The 17,475-nt window shown below is 39.2% G+C and overlaps 1 protein-coding gene across 3 annotated transcripts in view; it reads right to left on the bottom strand.

Moving 5' to 3' along the window:
• Nucleotides 1-17,475, bottom strand: part of ntrk3b (neurotrophic tyrosine kinase, receptor, type 3b) — a 225,691-nt gene that overhangs the window by 121,899 nt on the left and 86,317 nt on the right. For all 3 annotated transcript variants that reach the window (XM_085243837.1, XM_085243919.1, XM_085244004.1), the window contains exon 4: nucleotides 1,999-2,067. In XM_085243837.1, the coding sequence (XP_085099963.1) occupies nucleotides 1,999-2,067 (69 nt within the window). The remainder of the gene's footprint in view (nucleotides 1-1,998; nucleotides 2,068-17,475) is intronic.

Raw genomic sequence — 17,475 nt, 5'->3', positions numbered from 1 at the left:
AGAAGAAATAGGATTGCACATCAGAGCAAATCGTGCCCTGTGAGCTGTAACAGTGATTTGGTTCAGGAAGAAACTGAGCTTACTATTTTACTCTGCTTTGTGTGATTTACATTGTGATTTCAGGTCATTTAATTGTTGAATTACACTGCAGCCTTCAGTGTTTACTTAGGGAAAAAGTTCTGGATCTTGTGTGTGAAATTAAAGCTACAATGTATAATATATTAATACAAAAAATGCATTATGTGCTGTTGCTGTGCTGCTGTTTGTTATTTATGGCAAAAAGAGAAATAAGATTTATTCTGCAGTTTTGGCTATTAGTTTCTTTGCAGATGAATCTTATGCATGTTTCTATATATTCAGTATTGGTCTAGTTAAACTATGTGTTGTTAAATTTTTTTGCAGCCTGTGCGACTGGAGAAAAGATTTTTCAGTGAAAATCTCTCATAATTCATGCATCCATCCATGCAGCCGTGCATGCATGCATATCTGGGTCTGGGTCGGAGGGGCAGCGTCTAATAAGAGATGCCCGGACCGTTTCCCCACTCACTGGCCACACCACAGCGTTCCCAAGCCAGCCAAGAGATGTAATCTCTTGATTGTGACCCTAATTGGACATGCCAGAAACACCTCAACCAGACGGCGCCAAATAACTTAATCTCAGCCAACCTTTTCTGGCAGAACAATGCTACAGATTTACAATAGTATGCAACTTCTTAAAAAAGGGCTATTCCAGTTATTGAATATGCTTACTTAAAGCCCCAGAGATTTTGACTTAACTTTGCTTTTTAAGGATTTCTTTAGAACATAATGCATTCATGAATAAATAAAGCCAAGGTTAAAAAATGATGAGTTGACATAGAGAGAAAAACACAAATAGAGAAATCTCTTGTGAAAAAGACAAAAAATACTGCTCATGTGGGATCCCAGGCTTTCAAGGCCTTTAATAATCATTTGTAAAGCTATATTTTACGCTGTGATCTGGAAGAGGAAAATTGTGAAAAAACTTTGGAAAAGATATTTTATATATAAGTTAGACCCTGTATGAATAATAAGATGAGCCAAATGCCAAACTAGATTGAGAACTGGACAGCTGGTAAGACAACAAATGTGAAGAATTGCCATTTTCAGTCAGGAATAAAATTCACAACCCAATAACAGGCACAAAGAGGGATTCAGAGACCCATCTGCCTCCAATGCGGGCCCACAGTGAGACGACACTTGTGTAGCTCTGTTTTAGGGTATGGTGTGAGCTGCTTCCTACACAGAACAAAAAACATCTCTCCGTAATATTGGTGAGTCCTGCAAGTGTGAGGGTTACGTTTGAAGCTAAATGTCCAAAATGCAAGCCTACAACATGTTTGTAGGGTTATCCCTCTGCTCTGCTGTTTGCAGTGTACGACCAGAGATCAGCATTGTGTCGTGCTCTCTGTGGGCCTGCTCTGCTTCTACCTCTGAAAATAGCACAATAAGGAGGCCTGCTTGAAATAGCCTTGTATCACATCCTGCTATACCACAGTTTTATATGCCAGGAGGCGCATATGAGGAGCGCAAGCGTTCGGGGAGCAGCTAAGGTTCATATGATGGACAGCGCTGACAGGCGTAATGATGTGTAAATTACAAGCGGGTCCACATCGCAATGTTCTCCCTGGTGGTGAAAGAGCAAACTCATTTCATAAACACAATGATCACTAAAATATTCATAACAAACAAGGAAACGGGGTGAGATTCCCTTCTCCTACCAGGCCATTAAATTTCCTTTGTGCACGTTAATTAAGTCAACAAATGACTTATAAGATCACAGTGCCACTATAGTGCCTATAGGGCCAGTCTTCTGCATGCGCTCCGACAAATTAGAGGTTTTGTACAACAAAGACAGGAATTATAATGGTATGCGGTGAAGACAATTTGTATTGAGGCTGATAGTACGTAGGGAGCAGTGATAAAGTGCTGTAATAAAATACAAACAAAAGGCAGCGAGACAGATCAGACGAGACTTACAGCTCTTGGAGTTGGAGGTGCTGGAAGAGCTGCCATGACAGAGTGGTGAGAGGATTCTTTGACAAGTTTCTGTGGAAGAAAGAAAAACAAAAGGAATGTTAAATCGAGTTATTTTATGTGAATTATTTTAGGTCCCTTCCTTGATGTCATGTTTGTTCTGCTTTTGTACAATTTCTTCTGTTCCATTTCCGAGGTCTTTTAGTTCCAGAAACCCAATGGCAAAGCTTTGTGGGGTCATTTTGACATTTTTCTCCCCCTTTTAAGCTAAAGGGAAACTTTTAGTCTCTTTGGGTTTTTTTTTTTTTTTTTGCAATGTTCTAGATTTATTTTTAAACAGATAAAACTGGCATTTCCCCATCAATCTAGAAGCAATGAACTATAAGCACAAGTTTATGCGTTATAGATGTTTGCAAATTTATAATTTAAGACCGAAATGTTTAAATCCCTTATTTAAGCATTCAGAACCTTACCTGAATACACAGAAGGAGACATAGTGGCAGCAATGACTCTACAGGCTTTGGATTCAGTTAATGTTAGGAAAAAACAGAATGCTTTTTTTTTTGTTTCTATATACCGTATTTCCCGGACTACAAAGCGCACCTAAATATTAGCTGCACAAGCTAAAATCAGGGGAAAATCCTGTTTTGTACATACATTAGCCGCACCTGACTAAAAGCCGCAGGTGTTTCAATGTTGACTTATCATATGTAAGAGAATGTGCACAAAGGGAATTGTCAGGAAAGAGATGGCTGTTTGGAGACATCACTTTTATTAATATTTTGAAAAACAAGTTATGGGTACATATTTGCACATGTAGTACATAACAGTAGCCTACAGCACACCAGAAAAATAGATTCGGACGGACATGTGACTAACATACCACTCTTGAACCCCGATCCTTCCGCCAGGCAACGTAGTGCCGTACAACAGCGGAACACACAAAACAAATCGTCTTACGATATGACAAAAATCATGGACAATCCATAGAAAAGCCGCACCTGACTAAAAGCTGCAGGGTTCAAAGCTTGTGCAAAAAGTAGCGGCTTATAGCCCGACAATTACGGTAAATAAAATGTTTTGCAATGTCAAAACAAGTTACAAAATGGCAAATGGCCTGTATTTGTATAGCACTTTTACTAGTCCCTAAAGACCTCAAAGCGCTTTACACATCCAGTCATTCACCCACACATTCACGGCAAGCTACATTGTAGCCACAGCCACCCTGGGGCGCACTAACAGAGGCGAGGCTGCCAGACACTGGCGCCACCGGGCCCTCTGACCACCACCAGTAGGCAACGGGTGAAGTGTCTTGCCCAAGGACACAACGACCGAGACTGTCCAAGCCGGGGCTCGAACCGGCAACCTTCCAATTACAAGGCGAACTCCCAACTCTTGAGCCACGAGCCACGATCGCCCACAAAATTCAACTTACACAATTTTGTCAAGTTTATGGGAGAACCCATTTCTAAAAGTTGCTTTGACACATAACTATAGAGTATAAAAACAGCTAGAGCAAATGATGTGTGTGTGTTATTTTGGGGGTGGACAGTGTCAATCAATTTCAGTCTGAAGGGGTATTCATCTTCTACAGTTCTGACCAACTCCCTGTTCCTGGTTCTGAGAGGCACCCCAACAGCAACCCCCAACTAAAACAGCAACTGCCATACTTTACCATTAGAATTGTATTAGCTAGATGATAAGGCGTTCACCGATACAGCGCTTTGAGGTCTGATTTCCAGTTCACCTTATTACAAACTGAAGTGCCAAATACTGAATATGAGAAGTTTTCAGTAAGTATAAATGTACAAAAAACAAAAACAAAAACCCAAACAAAACACATTTTCACTTTGTCATTACAGGTTGCTGAGTGTATTAATGGGGAAAACACATTTATTCATTTAAAAATGGATCTGCAAGTGTCCAAAGAACCAAAGAGGTCGGAGTATTTTCTTTAAATAACAAAGCCACATTTTAGTAAGAAAAAAATTAAACAGCCTAATTGCAATGAGAATCCACATGCCTGTATTAATGGATGAAAATAAGGCAAAGTACTATTGACAAAGAAAAGGGACCAGCCCTGGCTGAGTGGAGCTTCAGGGCTCAGCCAACTCAATAAAAGTAAGTTGACCGCTTTCAAGTCAAATAATTCAATTGACTTAAGGAAACCCTCCGGCTTAGGAAGCCATTAAATTCAATAGCAAACAACCAGAGACTTACAAGTGATTTGACCAGAACCTTGAATTAGTTTAAATATGAACATCAGGCATCTATGAATACATTTATTAAATCATATAACCTCTCTGTAAGGGTTTTAAAATAGCCGTTTATCATAAAGCAGTGTACAACATTGAATCCTATTAGCTGTATATGAAGCATCAAAGTGCTCTATTACATCATGAGAGAATCATTTTATCTGATCATTGTTTTCTTTGCTGTAGTTTCAGAGCAACACTCGCTCAGTGACTCATATATTCTGCACATTATTGCTGCTTTGAACTGATATAAAAGTAAGAGCATCTATAAGAGGAGGAAGAAATGATTTATTCAGTCACAGGAAATGACATGATGTAATTTATGATACATATACTGAACCTTAAAGGAGCAACTCAAAATATAATTCAGCAAATAGATAACAGGTTGTTTATCAAAATATGGATACCTAATTAGTAAAAATTTTAAAATGAACAGTTTTCTACATATATCAGTAACATCAGGATTGTATTACAGAGCATAAGACCATTATTAGAATGTGTCTAAAAAACATGGAAATTGTATAAACAGTGTGATATATAATTTAAATAACATAATAAAACAAATAAAATAATAAATAAAAAGTGCCAAATACACACAATAGAGTATGCAGTTTTAATATTCTCTCTCTCTCTCTCTCTCTCTCACACACACATACACACTCACACACAGTCTAATATGTTAATTTGTATGGAAGACATTAGATGCTCCTGTATCCAGACGTGTCGCTATAGCAACAGGGAGCTAAGGATGTTGCAGGTCTGACTTATTTCCTGTGATATCACACATGCAATCACACATGCAAACACACACACTTGCAGATTTAAGAAATTTTTACATCTGCATAAACACACTCACACGTATTGGTTAAACACACTTGAAATGTACGCTGATGTGAATGCTCTAAATAGAGGAGATGTGTGGCAGAATATGTAAAGATGCTGCATGAAATTTCATCTCCAAAAGGAAACCTGTGTTCCCAAAGGGGTTGTATTATGCACTGAAAGAATACATTATGGGAGAATGAGAAAGAGAGAGAGGGGGAGAGAGACAGACAGGGAGAGAGAGGCAAAAGGTGGGCGAGCAAACAGCAGCTCATTAGTTGATGCAGAGCAGGGCTGCTCAACACCAGCATCAAATCACACATCCCGAAATAGACACATGTTTAGACCACAGATCTCCAAAAAGGTACATGTCAATTGACAAACTACATCAGCCATACATCAGACCAAAGGCCTTATAATCTAAATACATTAGACCTGAGAGCTCCAAACAAGCAAAGATTTCAGACTCAAAATAGACCTACACCAAAGCACAGTATAAGATTTTGTTGCTTATTTTATATGCTACCCTAAATGGAAAAATTAATCATTGTAATGCAACATGTCATGAAATACCCACCCTTAGCCCTAGAGGGCAGACAGCACTAGCAAAGATCCAATTTCATGCATTAAATTTTTGAAAAATATTTTTCTAAAAATATATAAAATTGCTCCATTTGCAGAATTTTGTTACAGTAATATGCTATGAAAAGCTGCATTTTCTTTGTTTAGTAATATCAACCCAGTGAATAAATTATTTTACTAACTACAATGACAATGTTGGGCCATTTATGACTTCTACAATTTAAAACCTCAGGTATGTTTTTGCTCATAACTCTATTATACTCTATTATAAACAGCAGTTTAAGTCATAATATATGGATGTCTTTAAACCTTATTTTTTTACTTCCATTACTAACTTCAGGTGGAAAAGAATGGCTACACGTGTCCATTCTGGGACAGGATATTGACAACAAGTTAAACTGGAAGACCAACACAGAGGCTGTGTATAAGAACAGGATGAGCAGGCTCCATTTCTTTAGTGGTGGAGATTTTCTATCACTCAGTTGTGGGGAACATAATGTACTTTGCTGTGTTCCACAGGGAGAGTAGACTGACTCTGTGATTGGCTGCCAACTCGACACTTTTGAAGGCACCAAAGTTTTGTCTTTTTTTTTTTTTGGATAATCTTGACCACCTTCTGTGGCACCATTTACTGGTCAGGCAGCTGAGCAGCTTCTCTGATTCAGCTCCATGGTGTTCACCACCACTAACCACCACATGGATAGTTCATTTAGATATACAGAAACAAGACTGAAGCTATTAAGCTATGAAAGTAAAGTTATTTTTGACGAGGTTTTTTTGAGATATTGACAGAACTGTGTGGTAAGTCTACAGTGGGGCAAAAAAGTATTTAGTCAGCCACCGATTGTGCAAGTTCCCCCACTTAAAATGATGACAGAGGTCAGTAATTTGCACCAGAGGTACACTTCAACTGTGAGAGACAGAATGTGAAAAAAAAATCCATGAATTCACATGGTAGGATTTGTAAAGAATTTATTGGTAAATCAGGGTGGAAAATAAGTATTTGGTCACCTCAAACAAGAAAAATCTCTGGCTCTCACAGACCTGTAACGTCTTCTGTAAGACGCTTTTCTGTCCCCCACTCGTTACCTGTATGAATGGCACCTGTTTGAACTCATCATCTGTATAAAAGACACCTGTCCACAGCCTCAAACAGTCAGACTCCAAACTCCGCCATGGCCAAGACCAAAGAGCTTTCGAAGGACACCAGGAAAAGTATTGTAGACGTGCACCAGACTGGGAAGAGTGAATCTACAATAGGCAAGCAGCTTGGTGTGAAAAAATCAACTGTGGGAGCAATCATCAGAAAATGGAAGACATACAAGACCACTGATAATCTCCCTCGATCTGGGGCTCCACGCAAGATCTCATCCCGTGGGGTCAAAATGATCATGAGAACGGTGAGCAAAGATCCCAGAACCACACGGGGGGACCTGGTGAATGACCTGCAGAGAGCTGGGACCAAAGTAACAAAGGTCACCATCAGTAACACACTACAACGACAGGGAATCAAATCCCGCAGTGCCAGACGTGTTCCGCTGCTGAAGCCAGTGCATGTCCAGGCCCGTCTGAAGTTTGCCAGAGAGCACATGGATGATACAGCAGAGGATTGGGAGAATGTCATGTGGTCAGATGAAACCAAAGTAGAACTTTTTGGTATAAACTCAACTCGTCGTGTTTGGAGGAAGAAGAATACTGAGTTGCATCCCAAGAACACCATACCTACTGTGAAGCATGGGGGTGGAAACATCATGCTATGGGGCTGTTTTTCTGCCAAGGGGACAGGACGACTGATCCGTGTTAAGGACAGAATGAATGGGGCCATGTATCGTGAGATTTTGAGCCAAAACCTCCTTCCATCAGTGAGAACTTTGAAGATGAAACGAGGCTGGGTCTTCCAACATGACAATGATCCAAAACACACCGCCCGGGCAACAAAGGAGTGGCTCCGTAAGAAGCATTTGAAAGCCCTGAAGTGGCCTAGCCAGTCTCCAGACCTCGACCCCATAGAAAATCTGTGGCGGGAGTTGAAAGTCCGTGTTGCTCGGCGACAGCCCCAAAACATCACTGCTCTCGAGAAGATCTGCATGGAGGAATGGGCCAAAATACCAGCTACTGTGTGTGCAAACCTGGTAAAGACCTATAGTAAATGTTTGACCTCTGTTATTGCCAACAAAGGTTATGTTACAAAGTATTGAGTTGTATTTTTGTTATTGACCAAATACTTATTTTCCACCCTGATTTACGAATAAATTCTTTACAAATCCTACCATGTGAATTCATGGATTTTTTTTTCACATTCTGTCTCTCACAGTTGAAGTGTACCTCTGGTGCAAATTACTGACCTCTGTCATCATTTTAGGTGGGGGAACTTGCACAATCGGTGGCTGACTAAATACTTTTTTGCCCCACTGTATATGCTTGACTGTTAGCTTAGATAAACAAGTGTAAGAATGTGAGAAGATTGGAAGGCTTTAGTGGCGCTGGTAGGGTGCTTTTTCTTTCTGTTTTGTGGGTGAGCCAGACTAAATGTTTCCCTGTTTGCAGTCTTTATTTTAAGCTAAGATAAATATCTCCATGTAGGTGTATATTTAACAGACTCGCAGCAAAGAAATTAAATTATTTGTCACCATTACTCTTCTTTGATTAAAATGTAATTCATAATGACAAAGTGTGAGCGGAGATGCAATTTATTCATTTATTTTTATATATGGAACTACAATGTGACAACTAAATAATCAGTGGAAAGCAACTCATGTTTTAACTATTAATACTCATGAGCCTTTCAATTAAGTGACAAATATGTTTTAGTTGTTCTATGCTTGCATACATTAAGTAGAAAGGAGGAGAGGAGGAGTGCCTTCTGAGCACAGAGTGAGACCTCCTTCACATCTCCGCCAGGAAGTGTTCTGTTTTCAAAGGTCATCCTTCGCATCTCGACAAGAAATGTCAGCTAAAATTGGATTGGGAGGGGGTAGTAAATGAATTAATAAATATATAAACAAATCAGAAAAGAAGCCATCAAAGACAAGGGAATGCCAAAAGACAGGAGGTGAGGAAGGCCAAGAGCTGCAGAGTGGAGGAGGGAGTGATTATTAAATTAAAAAATTAGCGATGTAGAAAATTAATCTATTTATAAACTAAGCAGCTTAGTTACCAGGCCTAGAAGGCTATACCATACCACCTCCCAACGCACACAACCACATACACAGTATATACTATACACTCACATGCACGCAGACTTGCACTGACTAAACTGTAAAACAGCATCAGCATCCACACAACAGCTTTTAGTCACTGAGCCACAAATCATCTCCACTACTTAGACAGCGCTCATTTGAATAAGGAATTATAATTATGTGATTCACATGAAATTTTCATTAGGTTGGGGTAAAGGAGAAAAAAAAAAATGTATTACAGCGACGGATGTATCTAGGTGTTAATATTGATGACAGCCTTGGCTCACCCAGCCACAGGGTGACGAAGTGAATGCTAAACTAAAACTGGATGTTTTGCTCCTCTGCAGAGGAGATGCAGCTCCTCCTCCCTCTTCTTTAATAATTCTGTTTGGCACGGATGCCACTGGGAGGGCTTGGCCACTTGAGAGGGTTGGCTAATTAGTGCGGCATTACTGGTAGCTACTGTCTGAGTGTGGGGGAGCTCAGTGGATTGACATTCAGGACCACGCGGAGGAGAACCAGACAGCTACTGAGCGAGATGTCGCAATGGATCAGCAGAACGGACATGATGGAATCTAGTCATCATCTGTCACGCTGAAGAGAAGCTGCTAATTTTTGCTACAGCAAAACATACTAATTGCTTCCTTTTGCAACTGTTCCTTTTTACAGCATTATGTTAATCATAAAAATATTTTCAATATTTTCTTAAAATGTCTGAGAGCTCTTTATTTTATGACTAATGACTGTAATTGCAAAAAAAAAAAAAAAAAACACTTTCCAAAATTTGATGTCTAGCTTTGAAATATCATGGGTGTCAATCTTAAAGACAAGTAGTTTTCCTCAGTGCTGAGATGCTGACATTTTAGGAAAAAAGCAAAAGAAAAAAGTGGACTAAGTTTGACAGCAGCCATATGTAGTTTATGAAAGTGAAAAATGTAAAGGTGGAAGCATTTTAACCTAGGTTATCTCTTCTCTGAAGTGTTTGCTACAGTATCAGAACATTAGCCTCCAGATTACTTAAAAGGCAACTACAACATTACATGAAATACATCAATTCAAACCTGTTCCACTTTAACTTTTATTTAATCCAGGACAAAACACCCTCTTTACCTGGAGACACCTTCATTATTCTGCTGTATTTCCTATGTTGATCCACTGCCTAAGAATTCATTTCTGCACATCACTTGAGCTACTCCTTGAAGTAAATAATTTCCCTAGTTTGCTAATGTTCAACTTACTGCAACCCCAAACAATATCCTATATCTGGAAGGTCACTGATAAAAAGTCAGCTCCACAGAGGAACAGACAACTTTATAAACTGTGCATAAATCTACGCCTTTCCAGCCAGGTGCATGCCTCCAATTGATAATGCTCAGAACTTATTTCACGTCTTTCAGGTCACTTGGTGTAACACTATGCATTTCACGATCCACAGGTTCATCCCAGTTTAAATATACTACATGCAGTCTCGCTGAATGCATCCTGTAATGGGGTACTTAATATAGGTTTATATGCATGTCCCACCATAGCATATATTATGTATCTTAGCTATATTAAGCTACATTCTTATCTACATTCAGGCTGGAATTTTGTGCTTTTGTTATTATCCAGTTATTATTTACCCCCATCACTGTAATACTGTAGTCAGAACTGCCTGCTCATTGACTAGACGATCACGGATCGATAATTTTTATGCTATTCCTTCTACTTTTTATTATTATTTTTTAAATCAGCTCATTAGCAATTTGTACTTCTGTCTGAAAGTGTAATGTTTTTGGTGTTGTGGTCGACTGGAAACAAGCATCAACTAATACACTGGGTCATATGTGTAGCAGTTTTACAATAAGACTCCAATCTCTAACAAGCTTTTTATCTTTAAACAGCACATTTTTGGGATAAAAAGCTTTAAATGTGCTACTCTAATGTAAATCTGTTGGCACTTCTTTAATTCCTATATTTATATCCATTCTGTTCAGGGTGTATGCTGAAGTCATATGAAAACTCAAACAGGTTTCCGGAGCTGCCACGACCCTGAACTTAATCAGTAGTTAAGAAAATGGATGGATGGATGGATCCTGTTTACAGTGTTGTTATTGCACCATCATAATTAGATTTTTTCATTAGATTTTTATGCAAATGAAAGTGGTTAATATCACAGATTATGAGCCCTAAATGGAAGTCACAATGAATGAAATCAGTATGTTTTGTGTCTAACTTCCCCCACCCATCTCTCCCCTTCATCTCTGTGGCTACAGTTTGTCTCTTACAAGATTAAATCACATAATGTTGTTTTATAATGGTTGAATCTACCAGCTGGAACAATGAATTTCCAATGCACAGAGTGAATATTTTATTCCTGGCTTCCCTTGTGATGTGATGGCCCTTTACTCTACCTTCACACTGCCATACTGTCTGTTTAACTACATTCTCAAAATCTGCTACAAGCTTCCCTCCTGAGATATTTTAAAAAGGCAGCACAGGAGTGGGTGGGTGAGCACATAGCTAACTAGCCATGAGAAGCTGCTAGAAAGGCAGGCCATTACAAGAAGAACATTTATGACCCTTTGAGAGAGTCCCTGTGTGGGTGCCCGTAGGGTTTTGTTGGAATACAAGAACATGGCTGTGGTCCTGGTTTCTATTGTGGTTTATATGTTACTGTATCAGCTCATAGCAACCATATACCCCCCTTTTTCCTCGTTTTCCTAATTTGACTCTGTTTTATGCCATGCTCATCTGCCATGTAGCTTGTCATCCTCATAGATCGGACCAGCGGTCCCGTTCTGTGCTCCAGTCCTCATTCTTCATCCAGCACAGTACCATGACTGACTGGAACATGGCTCAGTCTGATCAAGGTGCAGCAAACTGTGCACCTAGTTTTAAAAGTGCAACTAATCTGTCAAGTCGTGGCAGCTATGGTTTAATGTGAGCAGGCTTGCCTCTGTGCCTGTTCTATCTGTAATCACTTACTAGTTGATACTTATTGTCTTTGAGCATCACAGGCTGGTGGTCACTTGCAGCCTTGGTGTGTTTCTGTATCTGCTTGTTTGTGGTTTCGTTAGCTCTCTGTATTCTGTATTGAATTATTACTGGTTACTCTGTAGTTCGATTGAATTGCTGTACTGAGCCACTTGTTTGACTTCCTGGAGAGTTTTTTTGTGTCATGTTCTTGCTAATATAACTAGCAGCTTTGTGAGAGAGGTACAAAGATACTATAGGTCAGAATCAGCTTGTGTTATGCTTCTTATACTTGATGCAGTACCTATCTCAGTCAGGAATATCAATCCATGAAACAATGTCTTCCTTATTACCTCACTACATAGTAGGAAGAGAACTGGGGGCAACTGTGGTTTTATATCCAAGAGAAACAAGTAAATCTGATGTAAAATTACAAATTATATTGCCAAAATGCCCCACAAATTCAGAATATGAAGATAGTACCAAAATATGTGAGATTTCTCTCCTCATTCTTTTCTTTTTCCCAGAGTTCCTCCTAGAAAATGTTCCCCCCCCCCACTTGTACATGCAGTCCTTGGACAATTTCAGTGAAACCATCACTCCAAGGCTTCAGCTCACCTCAACAGAAAACCTTCCTGCTTATGCTTTTAGGAGTGTCGATATTTCAAAGAACTCATGTTCTCATATGAATGCATGTTGCATATGTACGCCTTGAAGTACCACATGAAGATGAGTTTTCTTGCAGACTCTTTGAGAGCAACAGTTCTTCAAAGAACCTTTTCAGACACATCTGTGATAAAACCTCTACAAAATAAAAGGTCACATCATTGATGATGGTCACACTTACAAAGGTGTTGCTGAGATTAGAAAAACAAAATGCAGCGTTTGTACAAAATGGAGACTAAATAGTACAATAAATAAGATTAGACATGTTAAAAGGATATAAATGATACTAAATGGTAAATGGTAAATGGCCTGTATTTATATAGCGCTTTACTAGTCCCTAAGGACCCCAAAGCGCTTTACATATCCAGTCATCCACCCATTCACGCACACATTCACACACTGGTGATGGCAAGCTACATTGTAGCCACAGCCACCCTGGGGCGCACTGACATCACACCTTTAAGGTGCACTGCAGATTTATCGCTAAGTATAAAACCCATTTAGTAACTCTTAAACATGGTTCAGCCCACCACAATCTGATAAACAGATTGCTATCTTGACCGAAGTAACGCGCGCGCACGCACGCACGCACGCACGCACGCACGCACGCACACACGCACACACACACACACACGCACGCACGCACGCACACACACACAGAGAGAAAAACAGCAGTGAATGCAGGTTTTACTAGTCAAATGAGCTGCTGTGATTCTTAGTAAACTGTGAAAATCACTTGACCCAGACTGAATGCAGCATACTCATGCAAATACTTTTCATGACTCAGTGATTAAAAATATATTTTTTTCAAATTAATTTTTTAAATTCTTCTCTGCTGGTTATATTTGACTTGCATTTTAAGTTCAATTCAATTCAGAAAACCCTCAAAAATCAGATGATCATCTTCGGGCAAGCACCAGTCAAAAGTGGGGAGGACAAACACCCTTTTAACAGGAAGAAACAGGGAGGCTTAGGCAGTCATCCCAGACAAATGGCTGAGAGAGTGAGGGGAAAGAGAAATGGGGGAGCATAGGAGACAAGACAAGAAACAGTAGTCTTCATCCTCGCTGACTTTATAAAAGACTATTTTCATACTTAATATCCAAAAGATCCCCGGGTTGGAAGAGAAATAAATCCCTGGGGAGGTTTGCATCAGAAAGGACATCCGGCACAAAAATCTATGCCACATTAAATATGGGGATCCATCTGCTGTGGTGACCTCTTGCGGATAAGAGAGTGACCAAGAAAAAAGCTACATAAATATTTGTGTATTTAAATCTTGATCCAGCAAGACCCAAATCCCAAATGCTTAAAATTAGAGATGCTTGAATACCTTAATAGCTGAATTTTGTAGACATCAGAAAAGTGTGGTATTTTTTAAAAACACTGGTTTACCATACAGTGGTAACATTATTGTAAACAATAATGTAAAGAAAGGAGGACGCTCATTTGTTTTTTTTGTTTTTTTGTTTATTTTTTTTGATTTCCCTAAAGTTCCCTAAAATGTTCTTTTACCCTTTAAATAAACCTTTAACTTTGTTTGCTTTTTGACTCAACATGTCATTGTAAAAAGCAATGCAGAAGCTGACAGGCTACTCAGTGACTGTCTCATTTGTTTACAGTAATTACCCAAATGTCCCAAAATCAATGAGGTAATGATTTATTAATGCCAAAATGTGGGATGTAATTAAAATAGAATCATTTGCACAACGCTAATGCTGTCTGTTTTTTTACCCCAGCCCTCCGAATCCCACCCTGCCTCTCCATCCTGTCTCCACACACACACACACACACACACACACACACACACACACACACACACACACACACACACACACACACACACACACACACACACACACACACACAATATACTTGTTTTAATATCTTATAACCTAATTGTAACCCTGACACTAAAACCACATTTTGAGCCTGAAAAACACCTTCAAAGCTGGTGGAGATGGGCATTTTGTCCTATAAGTGAGTGTTGGTCCCCACAAGTATAGTAGAATGCCAATTTTGTGTCCTCACGAAGATGTACACACACATGCATACACACAAACATTCAGTTCGTGTAGTATAGTCTTTGCACTAGAAGCAGCAGAGTGCAGCCACAGTTCAGAGTCCCCAGAGAAGCTTTTGGGGGCAAACTCAGAAGAAAACATTCACCTGTCATAGCTGGTAAAAGTTTTATGTACTGGCTATCCTCTTTTGAGCTACTCTAGCTTATGATATTTCCAAAAGTATCAGGTAAAATCTTAGTCTTGGTATAAATTTTCTGTATTTTCAAAACATCACAGAGTGGTCTACTACCAATCTAGCATGAAGTTCCTGTAAATCATTCATGAAAAAGAAGAATTCATTCCATGATGTAGTGTCGCCTGTGCTTCAGTGAGACAGCACTTGTATAGCATTACTGATAAAAGAAGCAGAATGAATGGGCTTAAAATCTCCCTCCTTAGGCAGTTCAATCATTGAAAATACAAAGCAAGGGAGTGAGTCCCATAAAATGTGTTGGAGGTACCGTATGGAATTCATTTCATCAAAACAGCCAGAGAGAAACTTCAAACAGCCACCACTTCATTATAATCGAGAATATTATTCACCCCAAATCTGCATCAAACATAGGTAAGGATGGCTCTGGGGAAGAGGGATAAAAATAGTTGATTCTTTAATCTCAGAAAAATCCTCTGGTTGGGGTATATGTGTGCATGTGTTGCACTAATCGCACTGCACTGCTCCTCTCATCTGCTTTTAAACCTGTTTATTCCTCCTCCACATCTGACCCGGTTAAATAACGTCAAACTGAGACAACTATTAATGTATCCCTCAACAAGGTACGTAACTCTCAGCTGTTTTAGTAAGTCCAACCGTTTGTCAAATGTATAATAGCAGCTCAGAGTCTGTATTAAGGCTGTACTGGGCAGCCTCTTCAGCAGATATATGCAATCTAATGTGAAATAGAGTGGTGCAGAAAAATCAGCCTGCAGCTAGCCATCATATTAATACAGAAAAAAACGCTTGCGGGAACATTTTGTGCACCATAGGTCTAGCAGGTAAGCAGCAATCAGCTAGTTTCAGGTAATCACAACACAACTGCAGATATTCTGGATATCACTGAACCCAACAAACAAACACTGTGCTGAAAGAAAAAACGGGGAAAAAAGCAATTGTTAGTCTTTCAGTTGCCATGCTAACATATTCTAACCACAAGTACAAAATAAAAAGTGACTGCATTTATTTTATATTGGTTTAATCTATGCTTTCTGGCTTGGGATTATTTGTGGATGAGAACACAGACTCAACTATCATGTCTACACACCCAAAAACAGTTAGCTTGGCAATAAGGCTAGAAATGGAGCGAGGCTCTGCCTTAATGTATGGTAATACTTCACCAAGGTTGTTTGATGATTATAACGCACACAAGTAAGTTATTGCTCCAAAGCAAGAAACACTCAAGCTTAAAATGAAAAAGTTAATTAACTTTGACTTTGAACAACAAGACAGAATATGTTATTTAAAGATAATTAAAGAGGTGTATGTAGTCAAAATTGGGTTTTGGATTGAGTTATTGTACAAATAACTGTTTTCTTCTGCTTTACGTCAACTGGCTGACCGTACCTTCATTTAATGTTCAGATGTGAGTAGTGCTATTAGTCTTTTCCTCTAATTTAATATGATGCTTGATTTGGTGGTTTACCAAAGTCAGCAAGCTTTATCCTCTCTGAAAAGCTGTCTTTATAAAATTTCATGCCAGTCGTTAACTTTTGAGACACATCTGTTTAAAGATGTCTGAAATTCCCTTGGGTCCACCACGTAGACTGGCTGAAAATCATATCCACACAAGTTCTTTCATGGAAAAAAACCCCAAAAACTGTCCCTTTATATGGGGAAAATTGCTACCTAGAAAAATCAGTATTTGAGAATAGCCGAGCTTATCTTTAGCTCAGTAACTATTCAGCAAACAAAAGCCTTATGGTGACTCATAACATTAATAACAGCCCGCTGTATCTGTTACTTTTATTCCAGCAACAGCTGCGAATGACGAGGAATGATTACTTTTAATAAGGGCTTAATCCTGCCTTTTCACTAGCTTTTTATGAGTCCCGTTATCAACATAATAACACCAACAAATTAGTCTGTGAATACGCGGATTGTTTGACTGATTCTAATCTCTAAACAGCACTTTTTTTGTGCCATTTCTACATTAGTTGATGTGAATGTGTAGCCAGGTAAATGAACAAGGATATGACGTAACAGGGGATATGAAAGGCATCCAAACAAGCCATTAAGTTAGGTTAGGTCTATTATGGTAAAGGCATTGAAAAACTGCAATATCAGTTGAGATTTAGGGTTTTCAGTAATTATTGCAAGACAATATTGTGCACAGTCATCCATCTAAGCTGCTGATTGCAGGGGAGAGATGTGAATCAGCGTTCCAAGACACAAGAGAAAGAAGCCTTTAAGCCATGATTCTGATTATTTTTCCAGATAGGGTAGGAGATGTTAATATAGACTGCGTAATGTAATGAAAACTGTCATCAATCTAATGAGACAAGCAGAGACAGAACCACCAGCGGGTTGACAGCACTGCCACAGGTAGACTCAAAGCTTTTAGACATAATTCTGATAGTGTTTGTTAATTATTGCAATGAAATATGTACATCGCCTGAAACAAAATGCAATCCAAAAACGTCTTTGTGCTAAGAGACAAACAGCGGGGAGAGATGTAGGAGTTTTTATGACAGGAAACCAGGGCCTCAGGATTCCCATGGAGAAAAGTTTGCTGCTTGCTCAGCTGAAGGTACATACTGCCAACCTGCTCTGGCCTGCTGCTTTATGAAATGCCTCTTGCTGAAATCAATAAAATGTTAGAGTTGATTAAAACACCAATAAAGACACCCAGGAGTATTTTTCTCCAGACGACAAGAAACATTTCAGCCTCTCTTCTGGTCTTGTTTCTTCAGTTGCCCTAATAGAAAGCAAGCAAGTCAGCATGAGTATAGCGAGTACAATGCATA

Source organism: Mchenga conophoros, linkage group LG1 (assembly GCF_057382185.1).
Source record: "Mchenga conophoros isolate Kocher_MC1m ecotype Shallow Benthic linkage group LG1, M_conophoros_male_GT1.1, whole genome shotgun sequence".
In the NCBI taxonomy this organism is placed as follows: Eukaryota; Metazoa; Chordata; class Actinopteri; order Cichliformes; family Cichlidae; genus Mchenga; species Mchenga conophoros.
This window is presented reverse-complemented; position numbering and strand designations above follow the sequence as displayed.